This window comes from Saccoglossus kowalevskii, chromosome 14 (genome assembly GCF_978046115.1).
Source record: "Saccoglossus kowalevskii chromosome 14, keSacKowa6.1, whole genome shotgun sequence".
NCBI classification, from domain to species: domain Eukaryota; kingdom Metazoa; phylum Hemichordata; class Enteropneusta; family Harrimaniidae; genus Saccoglossus; species Saccoglossus kowalevskii.
The window spans coordinates 24973228-24991005 of NC_140654.1; the positions used below are offsets into that span (position 1 = coordinate 24973228).

The 17778-nt window shown below is 38.0% G+C and overlaps 1 protein-coding gene across 1 annotated transcript in view; it reads left to right on the plus strand.

Annotated features, from left to right (window-relative positions):
- LOC102808571 (G protein-coupled receptor GRL101-like) overlaps positions 1 to 12297 on the plus strand; it is a 46986-nt gene extending 34689 nt beyond the window's left edge. The window contains exons 19-30 of the mRNA XM_085507563.1: positions 109 to 180; positions 652 to 723; positions 910 to 981; positions 1518 to 1716; positions 2294 to 2950; positions 4430 to 4601; positions 5126 to 5454; positions 6207 to 6445; positions 6923 to 7106; positions 7218 to 7386; positions 7483 to 7544; positions 8969 to 12297. Of these exons, the coding sequence (XP_085363689.1) occupies positions 109 to 180; positions 652 to 723; positions 910 to 981; positions 1518 to 1716; positions 2294 to 2950; positions 4430 to 4601; positions 5126 to 5454; positions 6207 to 6445; positions 6923 to 7106; positions 7218 to 7386; positions 7483 to 7544; positions 8969 to 9088 (2347 nt within the window). The 3' untranslated portion in view covers positions 9089 to 12297. The remainder of the gene's footprint in view (positions 1 to 108; positions 181 to 651; positions 724 to 909; positions 982 to 1517; positions 1717 to 2293; positions 2951 to 4429; positions 4602 to 5125; positions 5455 to 6206; positions 6446 to 6922; positions 7107 to 7217; positions 7387 to 7482; positions 7545 to 8968) is intronic.
- Positions 12298 to 17778: the final 5481 nt, after the last annotated feature.

The following is a 17778-nucleotide window of genomic DNA, read 5'->3' on the forward strand; positions in this document are numbered from 1 at the left end:
GGTGTAATGACGTACCCCGACAAAACGTCATGTGACACCAGCTCTCCTCAAGGCGTTTTCGCTCTTGAACTAACAATACGGTTATACCAATTATTTACTTGTCTGCAGGAGTCTTCAGGGACAGAGCTTACAGTGGTTACACATGAACGCCTTCATCGGTCTTGACAGTCTCCGTGTATTGTAAGTCAATATGTATACGTCACTTCCTGTTTTTGGTTGAAAAGTATATGTACCTTACACCCATAAGACATAATTTGTATATAATGGCGACTTGTTTTGCCAGTTTAGAAACCATATAATTACTCGCCCCTATATCTACTAGTATATTATGCCGTTGCTGGTAGAGTACATTTCGTTGTCTACAGTCACGTTCGCGTTAATAATAGTAACCTGGGTTGCATAAATAGGTGAAAATCAGCTGTATTCTCCCGAAACTTTCCACAAAATATCACCTTTTCCATATCGTTTTTGCAAATTGTAGTTTGCCCTAATATTTTAATTACTTTCACTGCTTGATCTCCAATGGCTGGACGTCGACTGACACATTGAACCACAACCACAGTTGAGTGGGTATGTTTCTACACTGTCATCCGTTTTGTCATTCGCTTCTATTCATTTGACATTATCTTTCTAAGTCGTACTTTATTTCAGAAATCTATCCCATAACCACTTGCGTTTCATAGACAATGGAGTTTTCAATGGTCTTCACGAAATCATGACAATGTAAGTACGCCACTACGCGTTTGGGTAAAGAGTTCGTTTGTTTTTATAAGCCGAGTAGATGATTTTCACAAAATGTCGATGTTAATATCGTTCTTATACACAATTAGCGCGAATAAAAGAATGCAATTAATATAGTTCACAGCAACGGGACGGTTATGTTAATTTTAACGTGTTTTTTTATTTCAGCGATCTTACCTTCAATGATTTATTACAAGTTGAAAGCAAGGTATTCTACGGACTAATGAAACTTGAAAATCTGTGAGTAAAATGTACATATATGTCGAGAGCAAACTACAGCTCATGGTATCTAGACCTTTTTATTGAACGGTGACTTTTATTGAAAAGTTGCTCTTAACAGCAATTTCCAAGAACGTATGATACGTAACAACGATTTATTTTTTAACAGCACAATCACGACATTAAAAGTGAAATTTAATATATATTGTTTTTTGTTTATTATATAACGGGTTATAACTTTTTGTCTTGTTACTATGTGAGTCAAGACATCTGGCAACTAACGTGTGAAAATATGCACGCGTTTATTCAGTCAGCAAATACTTAAATATCACGTGAAATAAAACTACGTCCTGCTGGTCCACGGATTGTGAATGGTTCTGTTAGGAGAACGACGGTAAAGTGATTACCGTAAAATCAGCGGAGGAGTCGTCAGCTACACACGCGCGGGAACTCAGTGAGTCCCAATCGACGCACGTTAAAAGCGCAAAGGCTCATGGGTATACGCTTGTCTGCAAGCAACGAAAATATTTTTTATCACATTGCGTTCTTTTTTTCAGACTGACTGACGAATATCGTTTTTGCTGCTTGGCCAGATTCGTACCGAACTGCTCACCTCCTCCCAACGAGTTCTCCTCGTGTGAGGACCTCATGTCCAACGTAGTGTTAGGTGTCAGTATTTGGTTACTCGGCACCGTGGCGTTCGTCGGTAATCTGTTGGTTATCTGTTGGCGCCTACGAGATAAACGTGACAATAAGGTAAGTTTCTAGATGCTATTTGTAGTTTATTGCGTTAGTATGGATGCAGAGTTTTAGCTCAGACTGCTATAGCTCAGATACAGGCTCATACGACGTCCCAGTTTTTATTTATTTACAATTTTCATTGTTTCTCCTTACATTAACGCGGAGAAGTCGCCACCTACACCACGGTTACTAAATTAGTAACCGTGCTTGCACATGCGGCGGCAAACGCCCATGGCGTGTCGTTGTTTACAAACAAACGTCTACCCATGAGCCTTTGCGTTTTTAGCGTGTGTTATCGTCGCCTGGGACTCAATTCCCACGCGTGTGCAGGTGACGACCCTCCGCTTTAAAAACGAAGTATTCGGTAGAAGGAGTTAATGAGTATGTTGACATTTTTTACATTTGGCACCGAATTCGCCTAGTATTACCACGCATGCGTTGTCAGCGTGCTACCATTCGGTTACATTACAAAAAACGCAATTAAGACAACGTACTAGTATACGAGACCATTATAACACACATTACTATAAGCTATGATTTTTTTTTAAATTTATTTTATTATTTCAACTTACGCTTTTTTTGTCTCTTCTAGGTACATTCATTTTTGATCACTAATTTAGCCGTTGGTGACATGTGCATGGGTATTTATTTGCTCATCATCGCCGTTGTGGACGCTTATTACCGAGGGGAGTACATCGCCCATGATAACATGTGGCGGCGCAGTACACTGTGTAAAGCTGCTGGCTTCCTATCGGCATTCTCCAGCGAACTATCCGTATTTACACTGACTGTTATAACATTAGACAGACTCGTGTGTATTGTGTTTCCTTTCCGCTTTAAACGATTGCAGTTCCATGGCGCCTGTCGCGTCATGGCAGCGGTATGGTTAGCGGTTTTCTTTCTTTCCGCCATTCCACTGCTTGGAATTCATTACTTTGGCAACTACTACGGCCGCTCTGGAGTCTGCCTGGCACTGCACATAACACCGGACAAGCCCAAGGGCTGGGAATATTCTGTTTTTGTCTTCCTGGTCTTGAACTTGGTAAACTTCTTGGCAATCATGTTGTCGTACGTGGCAATGTTCGTGGTGGCTACGAGAACTCAACAAGCTGTCAGGAACCGTGATATGAAAACAGAAAACGCGATGGCTAAACGCGTTACCTTGATTGTGATGTCAGATTTCTGCTGCTGGGTACCGATCATACTGCTTGGATTTGCGTCGCTTGGTGGCGCTGTAATCCCGCCTCGGGTAAGTGAAATAACACGTCACCAGATATCACCATTACATGCGAAAATGTCCTGATAGGCAATTGATGCTCAAATTTTGCCTTAATACGTATTACTGTTAATTTGGAAAATCTTTAATAGAAGTTCCATCAATACGTGACTTGTGGTTATTTAAAAGCGGGGTGTCGTAGCTGCAGTTCTGTAGCTCGCTTGGTTTCGCTGTCGGTTATTTTGTTCGTCGTGGTGTTAACGCGAAACCAGGGAGCTACAGTTCCATCCTATGCGAGTTACCCTATTTTACCGACCTGAAATCAGGTCGGGCCGTAACAGCCGTTTTTTTCATTATTTTCGCCTCAAGTTTCTACTTTTCTACTGTCGATGGGTCCCGAAACTATTTCATCAATTATTTTGAAGGCGATTGTCCGAAATTGGTCGTTTTCACGACGAAAACTGCGTGAAATGGGAAAACTGTGACGCCTTGTGACGTCACGATAACTTATTCAAGATGGCGACAAACGAGGGGATTTCGCTGAAGTTTTCCGCGGTTTTCGTCGTGAAATCGACCAATTTCGGACCATCGCCCTCAAAATAATTGATGAAATAGTTTCGGGACCCATCGACAGTAGAAAAGTAGAAACTTGAGGCGAAAATAATGAAAAAAAAAAAACGGCTGTTACGGCCCGACCTGATTTCAGGTCGGTAAAATAGGGTAACTCGCATAGGATGGAACTGTAGCTCCCTGGTTTCGCGTTAACACCACCACGAACAAAATAACCGACAGCGAAACCAAGCGAGCTACAGAACTGCAGCTAGGGGTGTCGTCTTCTGTGCAAGTGGCAGACGGACATGGCGTATAGTTGTTTACAGACGAGCGTCTACCCCTCCACATTTTTAGCGCGCGCTTTTACCGTTCCCTGGGACTCAATTCCCGCGCGTGCGCAGGTGACGACCCCTCCGACTTAAGTTGAGATATGCTTAGTAATGTAGAAAGGAGCCAGAGAATGATTATGCAGCGCCCTCTATAATTTATGTGACGTAATTGCTGAAACTGAAGTAAAATCGTTCACAGCGTTGTTATTTTTTTGACGTGAAACCTCCCATCAAATAAAAAATAAAGCATTTGACAGAGTTATTATATTGTAATTGCGACGAACGGATCCACGTAACCAAACACATTTGTCGATTTGTACATTGTTTACAACTATTTATACGTCAACTGAATCGCGTCGTCGCCAGTGTGTGATAGGGTATGCGTATTGAATTATTATAACTTTTACAATAACAGCATTGATTTCCAATAGTCGAACATTGATTTCCAGTAGTCGAACATTGATTTCCAATAGTCGAACATTGATTTCCAATAGTCGAACATTGATTTCCAATAGTCGAACATTGATTTCCAATAGTCGAACATTGATTTCCAATAGTCGAACATTGATTTCCAATAGTCGAACATTGATTTCCAATAGTCGAACATTGATTTATAATTGAATTTTCTCAGGTATACGCATGGGTGGCAGTGTTTGTGTTACCTCTCAACTCCGCCATTAATCCGTTACTTTACACAATATCAACGCCGACATTCATGAAACGGACCAAAAAGATGGCTGATTCTATCACCGAGTCGTTTCGTGTGAGGTGGAGAACGGACGGACGAGCCAATAGCTTCGCAGGTGAGTATACGGCATGCTATTTATTTCAATATTGCATTTTTTTAATCTGAGCTAGCCGATCTAGTGCGTAGATAAGTTGTTCTCGGTATGTCCATCGTCAGTTATTAGACTATTGGAGGATTTGAGCGTCACGTGGTATTTGTGCCTTGCTACGTCACAAAATCAGCCATTTTATTTAGTCTCGTTCTCAGCTGTAATAACCAGTAACACATTCTTCCAAATATTATCTAACTATCACACATTACTTGTAGGTGAATGTTTAATTTGAAATACCGGAAACATATGTAGTCGTTTTGTGTATCCAAGTTCGTTTGCGTGTCCATGTGCGCCGTGAACAGACTTCAAATACTAAGCCTATGTTTTGCTGATATAATCGAACAAAATACACTAGAAATACTTAAACGACCTATTCACCTATCATACGCATCTGTTATTCAAGACATTTTCGATTCTATTCTGGGCGTTGATGGCAATCCCAACTAAAAGTTCCCATGTTTACCCGTATAATAATCATATGAAAAAAGACAATTTTGTTCTTGTTACTTATTCAGAATCGCAGACAAGATCGTCCTTTTCATACACTGGTATCGACCGTACAGATCGATGTGCTTCCGTTGGGTCGAATAACTCGGCTACGGTTGTCGCAATACGCTTGCGCACACTGTCTGGCAGTCACAATGGCGGCATGGATCTGATTGGTTACCATGATAAACGAACCGGAAGTGATCAGAGTAGCAGGGAGAGGTGCGACAGCGGTAAAAGTGTGACGTTCGCTGCAGACACGACAGATTGGAGAAAGAGAATAAACCAACCACCACCGCATGATATAAAAATAATAAGCAGGCTTGGACAGGTTAGATTAAAGCACGAAAGTTGGTCGTCATGCGGCGCGCTTTGGAATGTCGTCATAAAGAATATTTTACAAGCGTTGTATACGTCGCATGGCCGGGATTCAGGTCGACTGTCATGCTTTAAACAACAATTTACTATCCGACACGCATATACTTTTACATTTTGCCAACTTTATAATACTGAGCATATTACCACTGGGGGGATTGAGAATACACATGGATTTTCTGGACGTCTGGCCGGCAGTAATTACTTATGATTCCAGGAAAAATTCTAGAAAAAAAATAGTTTTTGAATTTCGAATCTTAGTTTTTATGCATGTTAGTTCATTTTTATTTTAAAATGGCTGTAAGAGTAATTTTTTCTATGGAACAAGTCAATACCCCCTTCATTTTATTTGCTCTTTGTTGTCTACTTGATGTAAATTTTTGTTGAGATATCAGTATTTGGTAATACATCTATATTCCACGTTTTCACCCATTAGTCACATCAGTTAAATGGTGACATTTTGGTAATGATATTGATTTTCTTTCATCTGTATATGTAATATGTACTGTGCATATCTGTACTTCCTGGCATATATTATGTATATTAAATAATATAGACACAATGACGTAGCATGTGTCTCTTTAAAAGGTCGCTGTTTTTATCACACTCTGGCTGTGATGTTACATGGATTTTTTTTCAAAATACGTACTGCACGAGACGTTGATCTTTGAATAACCATATCTCATAAGTGTTTATGTTCTTCTGTAGAATAAATATAAGATTGAGTTCAAGCCACAAAACCAGTATGCCACGTCGGCGTCAGGTTGTCTTGTATGCTTTCCGGAGAGGAATGCGAATGAATTTAACAACATCACGCAGATCTTGAGAAAGCTGCACGAGAACGAGAATGCCCACGACAACATTGTTAAGCTGCTGTGGACTTGCAGCGCGTCAGATATAGTGGAATGGAATGGCACGAAAGATCAGATTCCGAATAACACAAAATTGTAAGTTTTTACCTGTGGCATGTTTTCTTTTGGTTGCTAGCTATGTCTGAAAAAATGGCACACTTTTTATTTCATAACAAACAGAAAAAAACGAACAAGTTAAATCAAATATGGAATGAATAAAAATGGTTTGAAGAACGATTAAATGATGGTTATGATAAAATACAATAAACAAAACACTTGAGGAGCATTTAATGCGAAAAAAGTCAATTTCACAGCAATGTATAAACAAAACAAATGGCATCCTCGCACTTTTTCCCAGTTGAGTCGAAACATATTTACAAGACGCTCTCTGATTGGTCTGACTGTATGGTGTTAGGCCAAACAGGCATAATATTGTAAATAATATAATAATATTGTAAACAACTCCGGATCGGATACAAACTTTAGGTTTGGCTTTAACACAATTCATAACAACTATCAAACGCAAGGTTAATGTTGATGAAATAAAATATGTTTTCTCTTCATTGTTTTAAGACTGATCTGTTTTGAATATGTGAATGGTGTTACTCTGAAAGAATTTGCCAAAGATACATTGGACATTAGAATATTCATACAAATCATTATCCAGATATCCAGGGCGGTAGACCACCTCAGAAAACACAACATAGTTTATGATAATTTGTCTTCCTCCACTGTTCTAGTCGAAGCCATTAGCCAGGTGAGAAGTCTGTGTGTCTGTTATTACGTTGTACCACGAGAATTTTATAAGTCCACGCCTATAGACATTTTTCGAGTCAATTTTAACAACATAACATTTTTTTTTCTGCAGGAATTACCGAAAAACGTTCGTCCCGTCCTGTTCGATTTCTCAAAAGCAATAGACCAGTTAACAAACATGAATGAGACCATCGATCAAATGAATGATGTCATGGCAATTGCGCGCATGCTCAATGACCTTTGTGCTAATGTGCTGGTAACACACGAAGCAGACGACACCGGTAAGTAAGCCTAATTACACGACGTAGCTGTGAATCTATATAAAACGGTATTTGACAAGTTTTTCAACATTATGAAACGTTCTTGTTCGTTTGTAGATACTACTGAATTGGCGCCATTGTTTACAGGGACACGGTTGAATATGAATAAAGGATTTCGGGTAAGTAATATCACCACCAAAGTTTAAATTACATTTTGCTTTCCCGTAAATCCCTTTAGTCAAATGTGACGTAGAGAACACGTCCGTGGGTTAAATCAATACAATTCAATGGTGTATCCATCCGCGCCTCTCTCTGATTGCTAGGAACTAGTCAATTTACTAGTAACAGGCGATTCGTGTAAAAAGAACAAGCGTTGATTTGTCCTTATTTTTTGGAATCATGAATATTCGATTCATAATTCCCAAATATATGCCTTATGGATGTAGAATCCCATAATCACTGTAACGTGGTAATCCATTGGCCCATCTATGCATTTGGCCTATCTACGTCATTCGTATCTACGTCACATAACACTGTAACACGATCTTCCATTGGTTTTTCTTCGTTCATTTGTAATTACGTCACATAAATACTGTAACATGGTTTCCATTTGCCTATCTACGTTCATTCGCATTTACGTCACATAAATACTGTAAAACGGCCTTCTATTGGCCTATCTACGTTCATTCGCATTTACGTCACATAAATACTGTAACACGGCCTTCTATTGGCCTATCTACGTTCATTCGCATTTACGTCACATAGATACAGTAACTCGGCCTTCCATTGGCCTATCTACGTTCATTCGCATTTACGTCACATAAACACTATAACACGGCCTTCTATTGGTCTATCTACGATCATTCGCATATACGTCACATAAACACTATAGCACGGCACCGTCTTCTATTGGGGCCCATCGACGTATCGCATTTACGTATGGTCATAAGCGGGAAGGATTATTTTTAGTGCCAATCCTGTTTATAATTCCCGAATCACCAATTGTCAAGTACACATGTCTCAATCGATGTTCAAAAACACTTCGTAATCAGATTGTTATTTTATGTGTGCTTAACTTTATATCGCATGTTACAGTAGTGATGATGATTACAGACATAACTCGATTTGTTTCCACGGAAACGAGGAAATAATATTTTTTTATAATGATTATTATATTTTAATAAATGGTCATCAGTAAGACTAAAAATGTCGTTGAAATCAATATACGTGCAATCATGGAAGGTACTGACGTTAGTGCAATCAAACATCTCAAAACAGAATCATAAATAATTTTTCGACAGTTCCAATCATAACTACGCCCTCCCACAAGATTATTCCCTGCTTCTTATTGCACCACGGCAGACCTACTATATTGAATATTTTGGCAGAAATCTCAGTTCTAATTATGATGTTTTCTCATTATTACAACTTCTATGGAGCTTAGTTGATTTCTATTGATATAGGCGCAGAATATTAAAATCATTTTTTATGACAGATGTTTTTAATACACTCCACACAATTTGCAAATGTGGCTATAGTACTTTGAAAAGTAGTACATGTGTTTCTGTATACGATATATTGACTTAAGTCTCATATTTTTTAGGCTGACGAAGTGTTGCGCTTATGTGTATCAGAATGTGCCAATGAGCCGGCTTCAGCTTTTGATATTCTCCATCAATTGACGTCACTTATGAATGACCCGGATGGAGTGTACTACGTGTGAACATTGTGCGTGACGTCATCGAATAATGGGTGTAACGTCATGCATCGGAAAAGCGTTCAATATACGAGGGATACGACGTGTCGTAATCTAATGAATGTGGCTGACCAACACGCCGAAATAAACACACGCACAAGATGGAATATTCTCAAACGTTGAAGGGTCAATGTTGATAACTTTTTTTTAGTCTGTTTAAATTTTTGTTTCGCTATATCTTTTTTGTAAATCATTTTAGAATGATTTATCATAAAATTAAACGTTTGTTTTGTCTTCATGGGATGAAATACTGAACAAAATCTAATGCATCGCCGTGTTTGCAGTCTAAGATATATTTATTTTACAGTAAAAATTATCTACCAAGATGCAATATAAAAAAATAAATACATAACAAAACAATAGATAAATGAACATGCTGGAAGTTATCCACTTTGCTCAGAAATGGAACCACTAAAATGTTTATAAACCTAAATTACTCCGTGCCAACAGTGCTAACGGCGAACAGATGAGGATTACCCATCAATGCGCGAATTGGTCTTTACGTCATAGAGGTTCTACTTTCAAAGACGCCCACCCAAACGTTTCCATGCAGGTGTACGTACGCGTAGTTTATAGATTCTGGCTGTTTTCAAAGTGAGCGTTTTTTTATTTTCCATAGCACAAATGGAGTGGCTATAGGACGAATTAGCCGTCAATACCAGTGATTGACCACAAAATTTAAAACGCAAAGTTCTATGGGAAGAAGATTGCTCTGCCACCACATGCCGCCATATTGTGGTGAGACGCCACAAGACTTTTATTACGCGTATTCTTGTTTTTGTTATTATAGGCCTCTCGTGTTAATTTCTTCTTACTGGTAAACGGTTTTAAAATATGCTATTGATAGTTGAAAGTAATCTTTTCGTAAATGCAAATATATATATATATAAATTTACAAAGAAATTATTTCAACGCGGAATAACGCGGTTACTAAGTTGTTACTCGGTTCTTCAAACTGATGTCCTGTCGATTGCTGGGCGAAACAATATAAAATTAGTAGTATTGACGGCTAACTCCTACTGCCACTCCCGTTTATGTTATGGAAAGTAAAACAAAAATAGATTCTCATTTTGAAAACAGCCAAAATCTACGCTTTAGTCGGGTTTGGAAATCGAACATCATCATGGCACATATGGATAATTTGGTGGACATTTTTCAAAGTAGTACCACTGTGGTGCATCGGCCAATCAACGACAAGCATATGATCTCGCGGTCACCGTGGCAGAGATATATTCGGTAGAAATAGATCTCTGCATAGGAGATTGATTTGAATGATCATAAAACAAGACTCGTGGCTCTCTCAATCTCAACGAGATCTCGGCGGCCATTTTTGTGAGGTCTTGCGTATTTAGTTACTCGATGGAGAATCCATATTTATATTTCCTAATTGATTTTACGGGTTCTACATTAACGTTATCTAAATTGTAAATAGTTTACTTTTGATACATTTCTTTAAAAAACAATAAATTAAACGTGACCGGGCTTGGATCGGTGACGTCATTCCAATTGCGAGTGCACCTGGCTGGGAAACACGAAAATGTACACATGTCAGTTTTACAGCTTCTCATATTTAGCATCCATGATAATTTAGCTGCGATTGGAACGATGAAGTAGCATTATATGGGCGTATAGCTTGAGCATAATACATTTGACGATCATTTACAGAACAAAGCCACCGATGTCTGAAAATTCATTGTGATTATATCACAATAACTACACATAATGGAGGTATGAAAACATTTACAGGCACAAAATTGTTGAAGTAGACTGAGTATAATCGTCCAACTTTTGTGGGGGGGGGGGCATTGAAATTTTGACCGATGTGTCTGCTGACAGCTTTTTCTGTTCTTATGATACCGAGATCAACTTTAAATTAAATTAAGACAAAAACAAATATTGGTATCTTCTCCGCTTAAGACCGTATCCGTTTTGTGTTCCGACTGTGAACGACTTAGATTTGCGGTAAGACGCTTTTCTCGTTCTCAGAAATGCTGAGAACGACCCAGACATTGCAAAGACAATAAATACACGTATATTTCTATATTTGTTACCTGATATACCAACACCGATTACCAGTCTATATATATACACACCATTGGTGTACAATTTATTTATTGTATTGTATTTTATTTTTAGAGCTTTCACAGCCATACTGGGAAAGCGTTTAACGATATTTACTTAATGTAAAGGAGGTGTGGGTCTAATCAGTTTCTGTATATACTGTTACTATGGCTTTTTGCCATTAGGATACAGAAAAAAACACACGAATACATCGTATTTTTCCTATTAGTCACGCCCTCTAGCGACAAAGCGCTTCAATTACGTAATTGGGTGACATGAAGGCCGTTCAAGCATCGATATTGTTTAAATCTGTCGTCGTTCATCAATATGACGAACGACTACAGAGCCAATCACAGCAGTAGATTTGAACGACACTGACTCCACCCTAATATACGTCATTTTAATTTCACAGAAGCGCCTCGTCACTTGAGGGCGCATTGGCGTATTGGAATCTATTATGTAATGGACGTTTTCGCGTAGGTTGCAACAGTGAAACAATTACTTAATACCTTTCGAAAAATTGCGCCGAGCATAGGCTGAAACAAGCCTTTATTATTATTGATGTTAATCATAATATTGTTATAACATTCAAAAAAGAATCTTCATATAAGTAAGTTTCTACCCTGATAGTCAATGGGAATTTCTCTCCTATAGTGCATTGCACATATGCCCCGAAACACACCCAGTAGCACACAATTTCAATTTAAACTTGTTTAAGATTAGTTTTTTTAATCATCAAGTTTCGAACAGGTTGTCGGACCACTATTTTCCAATCCGCTGGTTACTATGATAGTAGTAACTTAAGTTAACATAATGATAGATATGTTATGTTCATATTTATATGAATAGTTGTGATCACATCTATTTTAAAACCGCAGTCAGAATAATAAACGCTGAAGTGCGCCCCTACAGACTATAGTTTGTGTAAACTCTCTACAGAGCTACAAATAGTCCGGACATGCGCACAGCAAACATAGTTCGGGTACTTTTTCTCAGATTTAAAATAACAGCGAAAAAAACATTTACAATAAATTGAAATATATATATAGGTGTGTAATTTATTATTATACCATGATGTAATATTGTATTTAGAAATAAATGTGGATGACAATTTATGAACGCGTCGTTATATATTTTGATATATCGATTTCATCTTTTCAGTTTAGTTTTTCCAGAAATTGCAGCGGGATATATCCTAGCCCCTAGATTTAGTTTCCAAGGATTTTTATATGTTTATTCAAAGAATACACGTACACATACACAGTGACAAAGGCTTTTTGTTTGTTTCTTAAATGGCAGTGGTCGTCGCATCGCGTCCTGTTCGATATTGGACTCATAGCGATGTATGCAACGCGTGTAAAATACATTGTTTGTTTACATGAAATTCGAGCACGCGCTGCGTGACGACCACCGCCCTTTAACGAGTTTGTTGCTTTGGGTTACATATATTATTTATTCTATAACCCAGCTCAAAACATCTCACCCAAGCTTGGCGTGTGTGTTTTGTTCGTACATCCACGATTTCCAAAGTACGTGATTGGCTGAACAGCCCAGACCACGTGACAGTAAGGCTGCCTTAAGTTGACTCAGATGATGTGTTGCAGTTAGTTCTAACCTGAATAAAAGTTGATGTAGGTATAGGCTGTGTCACCATTAGTATGCGGTCGCTGGTTATAATCACAATTTTAAAAAACAGTGTCTCTACCAGTTTAATCAGCCTGAGATTTAATTGGTTCAAGTTATTTCTATACAAAAAATGCATATGCTTGGATCCTAGTATGTCACACAGAGAAATATTAAATTAAACTAGCAATCAGTAAGACCGTTCTACTAGACACCTTTCCACATTGTTTATGCTACACTCTTAGAGACGTGCGGTGAGCATATGGTTGAAGCGCTACAGTCGTCGCGCCGCGTCGTGTTCGATATGAGTCCCATAGCGACGTAAACAACGCGTGTAAAATACATTATTTATTTACACAACACTCGAACTCGCATTGGGCGACGACTGTAGCGATTTTACTATTTACAATCACAAACCAGCACGAGTCTATATGATATGCTGCAGGGACAGTTTCTGCTGCAGAGTCTAATTGCGCATTAAGTCTGTTTGACTATGTAATCATGCCATCTGTGATTGGCTAAGCTATGCATAGTCAGTAGTATATTGGCTGATGACACACGACGTCTGTGTAAATTTAGTAATCGCCAGTTGTTTTATGCATATTAGTATTTATATGTATACTAGTAACAATCACAGGTTTGAGTTCCGCATATGTAGATTAGGCGTACATTTCTATTGACTTATATGCGAATTAGTTATATTTCAACTATTAAGCTGGCGAACATGACAACTGTCGTAATAACAGTATGCAACTATAAACCTTACTCTATGACGTAATTTGGTTGGGATAGCTATACAAACGCAGACGACGAGCACATTCGTTGCCACGTGATATGCATGACAATGCACTAGATAAAGCATTCTGTGTATTTTGTACGATTAACAAATTATAACGCGACCATGCGCCGAAAAAGAAACTACTGCATACATTACTTCGTCCTATTGCCGTCAGTTGGTTAGGTTTGCATGAACACAGACTGCTCCGTGGTTCTGTGCACGTTTGTGCATATCACGGGACGGTATTCTTCAGACGTCTTCGCTTGTATAGCTACCCCCATCACATATCTCAGAGTAGGGATCATACGAAGGATGTATTGTACGTTTTGTCATTTGCTCATGAATAATTCACAGCATTCCACTTGACATCAAAATGACCCTTTTAATTCCTGTTTTTCCCCAGTTCGAATCTATGTAGTTTACATGTACAGAAATCAGGTGCGATTTTTCCAGAACAGTGATCCTTCTATACAAAATGAGATACGTACCATATGTACGCAAACAACATCCACGATGGCTGCAGAAAACCTCCCAAAATTCACAGTAATATTTCGTTATATTATATTTTATCTCGTTATAAGTATACCACAACTGTACATAACTGAAAAATCTTTTGTAAACCCTCTCTAAATCAGACTTTTGCATTCTGCCTAAGACTGTACAGCTTTATTCAAGGTGCAACTTCAGGAAATATTAACGACTCGGAGGTAACAGAGTTCTTTCTCAACTGTTGAATGACATGCCCATTGAAGAGGTTCGAACCTACAGAGTATGGGGATAGCCTCTGTCACACGCAACGTAATATTACCGTAATTGGTATAGTACAGGTGTGATGGTTCAAATACCAAAATGGCAACAGTAACAGAAAGACTTCCCTGGCGGCGATGATAAAACACGAACACGGAGCCAACAGATGAGGTTTCAACTGGTATTATTGTACTCTGCAAACATCAAGTACAATAACGCGGCAAAACTACACTACTCTAATGACTAGATACTTAAACTCCAATACAATTCAACGAGATCTCCGATCTGAACTCAGTGCTGAACAACTCACCTATATATACCCCCACTGTCTATAAATAGACCATTACATCAGCATACATAATGAGTCTGGAACTTACTACACATTACTAGAATGTTCCATTACCTTCTATTGCCCTCTACAGTGTTCTATTACCTATTCAACCAGTTCCTAAAAATCTAGAATATTCTACCCAGACACAGTACGTTTCTAGAACATTCTCAGTGACACGGAAGTGGTAAATAAGTCGTATGCGACAACCTCTAACGACTCAACGATAATAAAGTTTGTGACTTTATATTTATACAGCTTTTAAAAAATTGTACCACATGAATAAATAATAGCCACATTAAGACAGAAAAACTATACACAAGAAAATACAAACTAAGGGAACAAAAACATTGAGTCATTTACCCATTACACACATTAGCCAAAAAGTTGAAACTTAACTACAAATGGTAAAGTACAGTACTATCTGGTAGCAAATACAAATCATACTGTTTCAACTACACTAGAGCCACACTGACGTTTTCATATTTGTTGGTATCATCTCTTCAACACTTCGAGTTCAGATGATTCTTCATACTAGATTGGCACAGATACCGTTTTCCAATAGCAGTAAGTAATTTAATAGTTTATATAAATCTGGTGAACCTAAAATCACATGTTCTTCCATAGTATATCCTTCAAGGTAGATTTTGCATTACGATTTTTTAAATCAATCCGCGAGTTAAGTCGCCATGATTAATGGGCAACAAATTTCCACCCATCCTTTGCAACCGTTTATAAACAACACTTTCCAAAGGATACTTCGATTCAATGATGCATCCAGATATCTTTGCATCCAACACCTGCACAGTAACTTAAATAAAGTTATATTATCAGACTCTTCAACTGATATCATTGGATGTCTTTCGTGTAATTTTGTCACTACCATGATTCCAGATAAAATTAAATAGGTTCTTATTAATCTTATTAAAGCTATTCCTTGAGACACTGGTAATTCTCAGCAAGAAAACGAACTCCGAGACAGCCTCGATTTTTAATAACTTGAATTTTACCCGAATTTTACGTTACGCTGATTTCAAAAAATAGAGTTGTTGCTGAATTATCTTCAATGGTTTAGTGTTATTTAAATTTGCTGTCCATACTTTATCACACAAATATACACAAATACCAAAAATTTCAATGGGCTCAGTTGGCCAGTTGATGATAAATAATTTATTTTTCTCTTTCTTCCACTTACCAAGCCAAATTGCATCATTTTCTCTATTGTCATGTAGTCCGGGTGCATTATGAAACTGTTCCAAAGGATTGAATAAAAAGATCACCGATTTCCAGTCAGTAAGTGGGCAGGTCTAGTCGTCAGCACAAGGAATATTCTTAACGTACTCACAGCCTACCTGGAATCCACGCATATTTGGGTTACATCGAATGGCAACTAAAAAAGTTTCAATAGGGCTAATACAAAAAGAGCAGGTGAAAGAGGGTCATGCGCGCAGCTTGGGGTTTATTTCCACCCATATACAACCGGTCGAGACCAGCATATGTGGATAGCAAACTGTTAATTTGTGTTATAAAACAGCTGATCTGAGTTCAGTGATTGTTCATATATGATAAGCGTAGGTTGTACATTAGTTTACTTATTTGGTGTTTGACCTCAATTGTTGAAATGGGTAACAGAGGATTGTATGTAGGGGTTTACTTCAAACCATTAGAATTTGTGGCAATTTGTTTTCTGAAGTTTTATTTTTTTGTTTTGAAGTTTCATTTTTTTTCTAGCTTTTGTTAACGTTATGTTTTTGTTACAATTTCATTTAAAGTTCTATTTATTTTTTGTTGAAACTGACATTTTCAGGTTACTTTCGTTCACTACTATTAACAAATATTTTCATTTATTTTTCTATATATTAATATATTAATATGTTCTTTATGATTCATTTTCATTCTGGTTTGCATCAAAGCACATAGAACCCCGGTCGGAAAATAAACATATCGGCACCACCCAAGTCTATGCATTTCGTTAAGACAGGTTTTTCGAAAATGTGTTGGATGGTGAAAATAAAAATGAAAAATGTGTCGACATTATTACAACACGTGTAAATTTATTTCACATTACTGTATTGTGATTGGACAGTGGCCGAAGAAGAGGAATAAAGCAACCTACTCTAGTATATTTTGATATTTGTTGATTACACAATAAAAGGGAGGTGGTCGTCGCGCAGTGCGTGTTCGAATTTCATGTAAACAGAAAAACAGAAAACTCCATGTGACATGCAGACTTGGAGAATCGATGGAGAGCAAGCAAGTTGATCGCAAACCATATGTGGTCAGTCGTAGCGAGTGTGCAGAGAGCCACCCACGTCAGACTGCTGTTTGATAGGAAAGAATCCACCTGAACGTAACTGAACATATATTTTGCGCATACTCAGATGGGATACATATAAACATAAGATCGTTTTGCAGCCGTGTTTGTAAACGGATATTGCAGACGAGAATCGGTGATGTTTTTCATAACAACCAGAATCCTGAGAGGGGAGGTTTATTACAGTAATATTGTTTTTGATTTACACATGGGGCATGCATATAAGACATTATGTGATGCTGCCGTACAAACTGTCACCAACTTGGAAGACATGAAGCACAGCCAGCTGGCGCACTAGCTGTGGAATCATAGCCCTATGTTGCCGGCCGATACGCGTTTTTCTGATTCCTACAAATGAGGTAAAAATACCAATATTTACAGCCAAACAATCCGTTGAGGGCATTGTTAAGCCAATCCTAATAAAATTCGATCGAAAGTGTCGTTTTTGTGTGGAAAAATCCCTTGAATACAAACACCTAATTACACGAAGAACCCCGAACACTTTCCTGGGGTATTTGAAACTTGTCTGAAATTTGTCTTTCCAACTCAGAAGCCAATCAGCGACGGGCTTACAATTGATGACAATTGCATAGCACAGCAGTATAAAAACACTGCTCAATCTGTAAAGATTGAAAAATCACATTTACTTTTCATTTTATATCCCTCACATCGTTACCAGAATCTTTTGGAATCGATGTGATTTTGTAATGTTTGTTTTGTCTCTCGGTTTAGTATGTCACACAGTGTCGGGTTAATTTATAACTTGCAATAATTTTTTTAGCGTTGCGTTGAAATTACTAATTTTC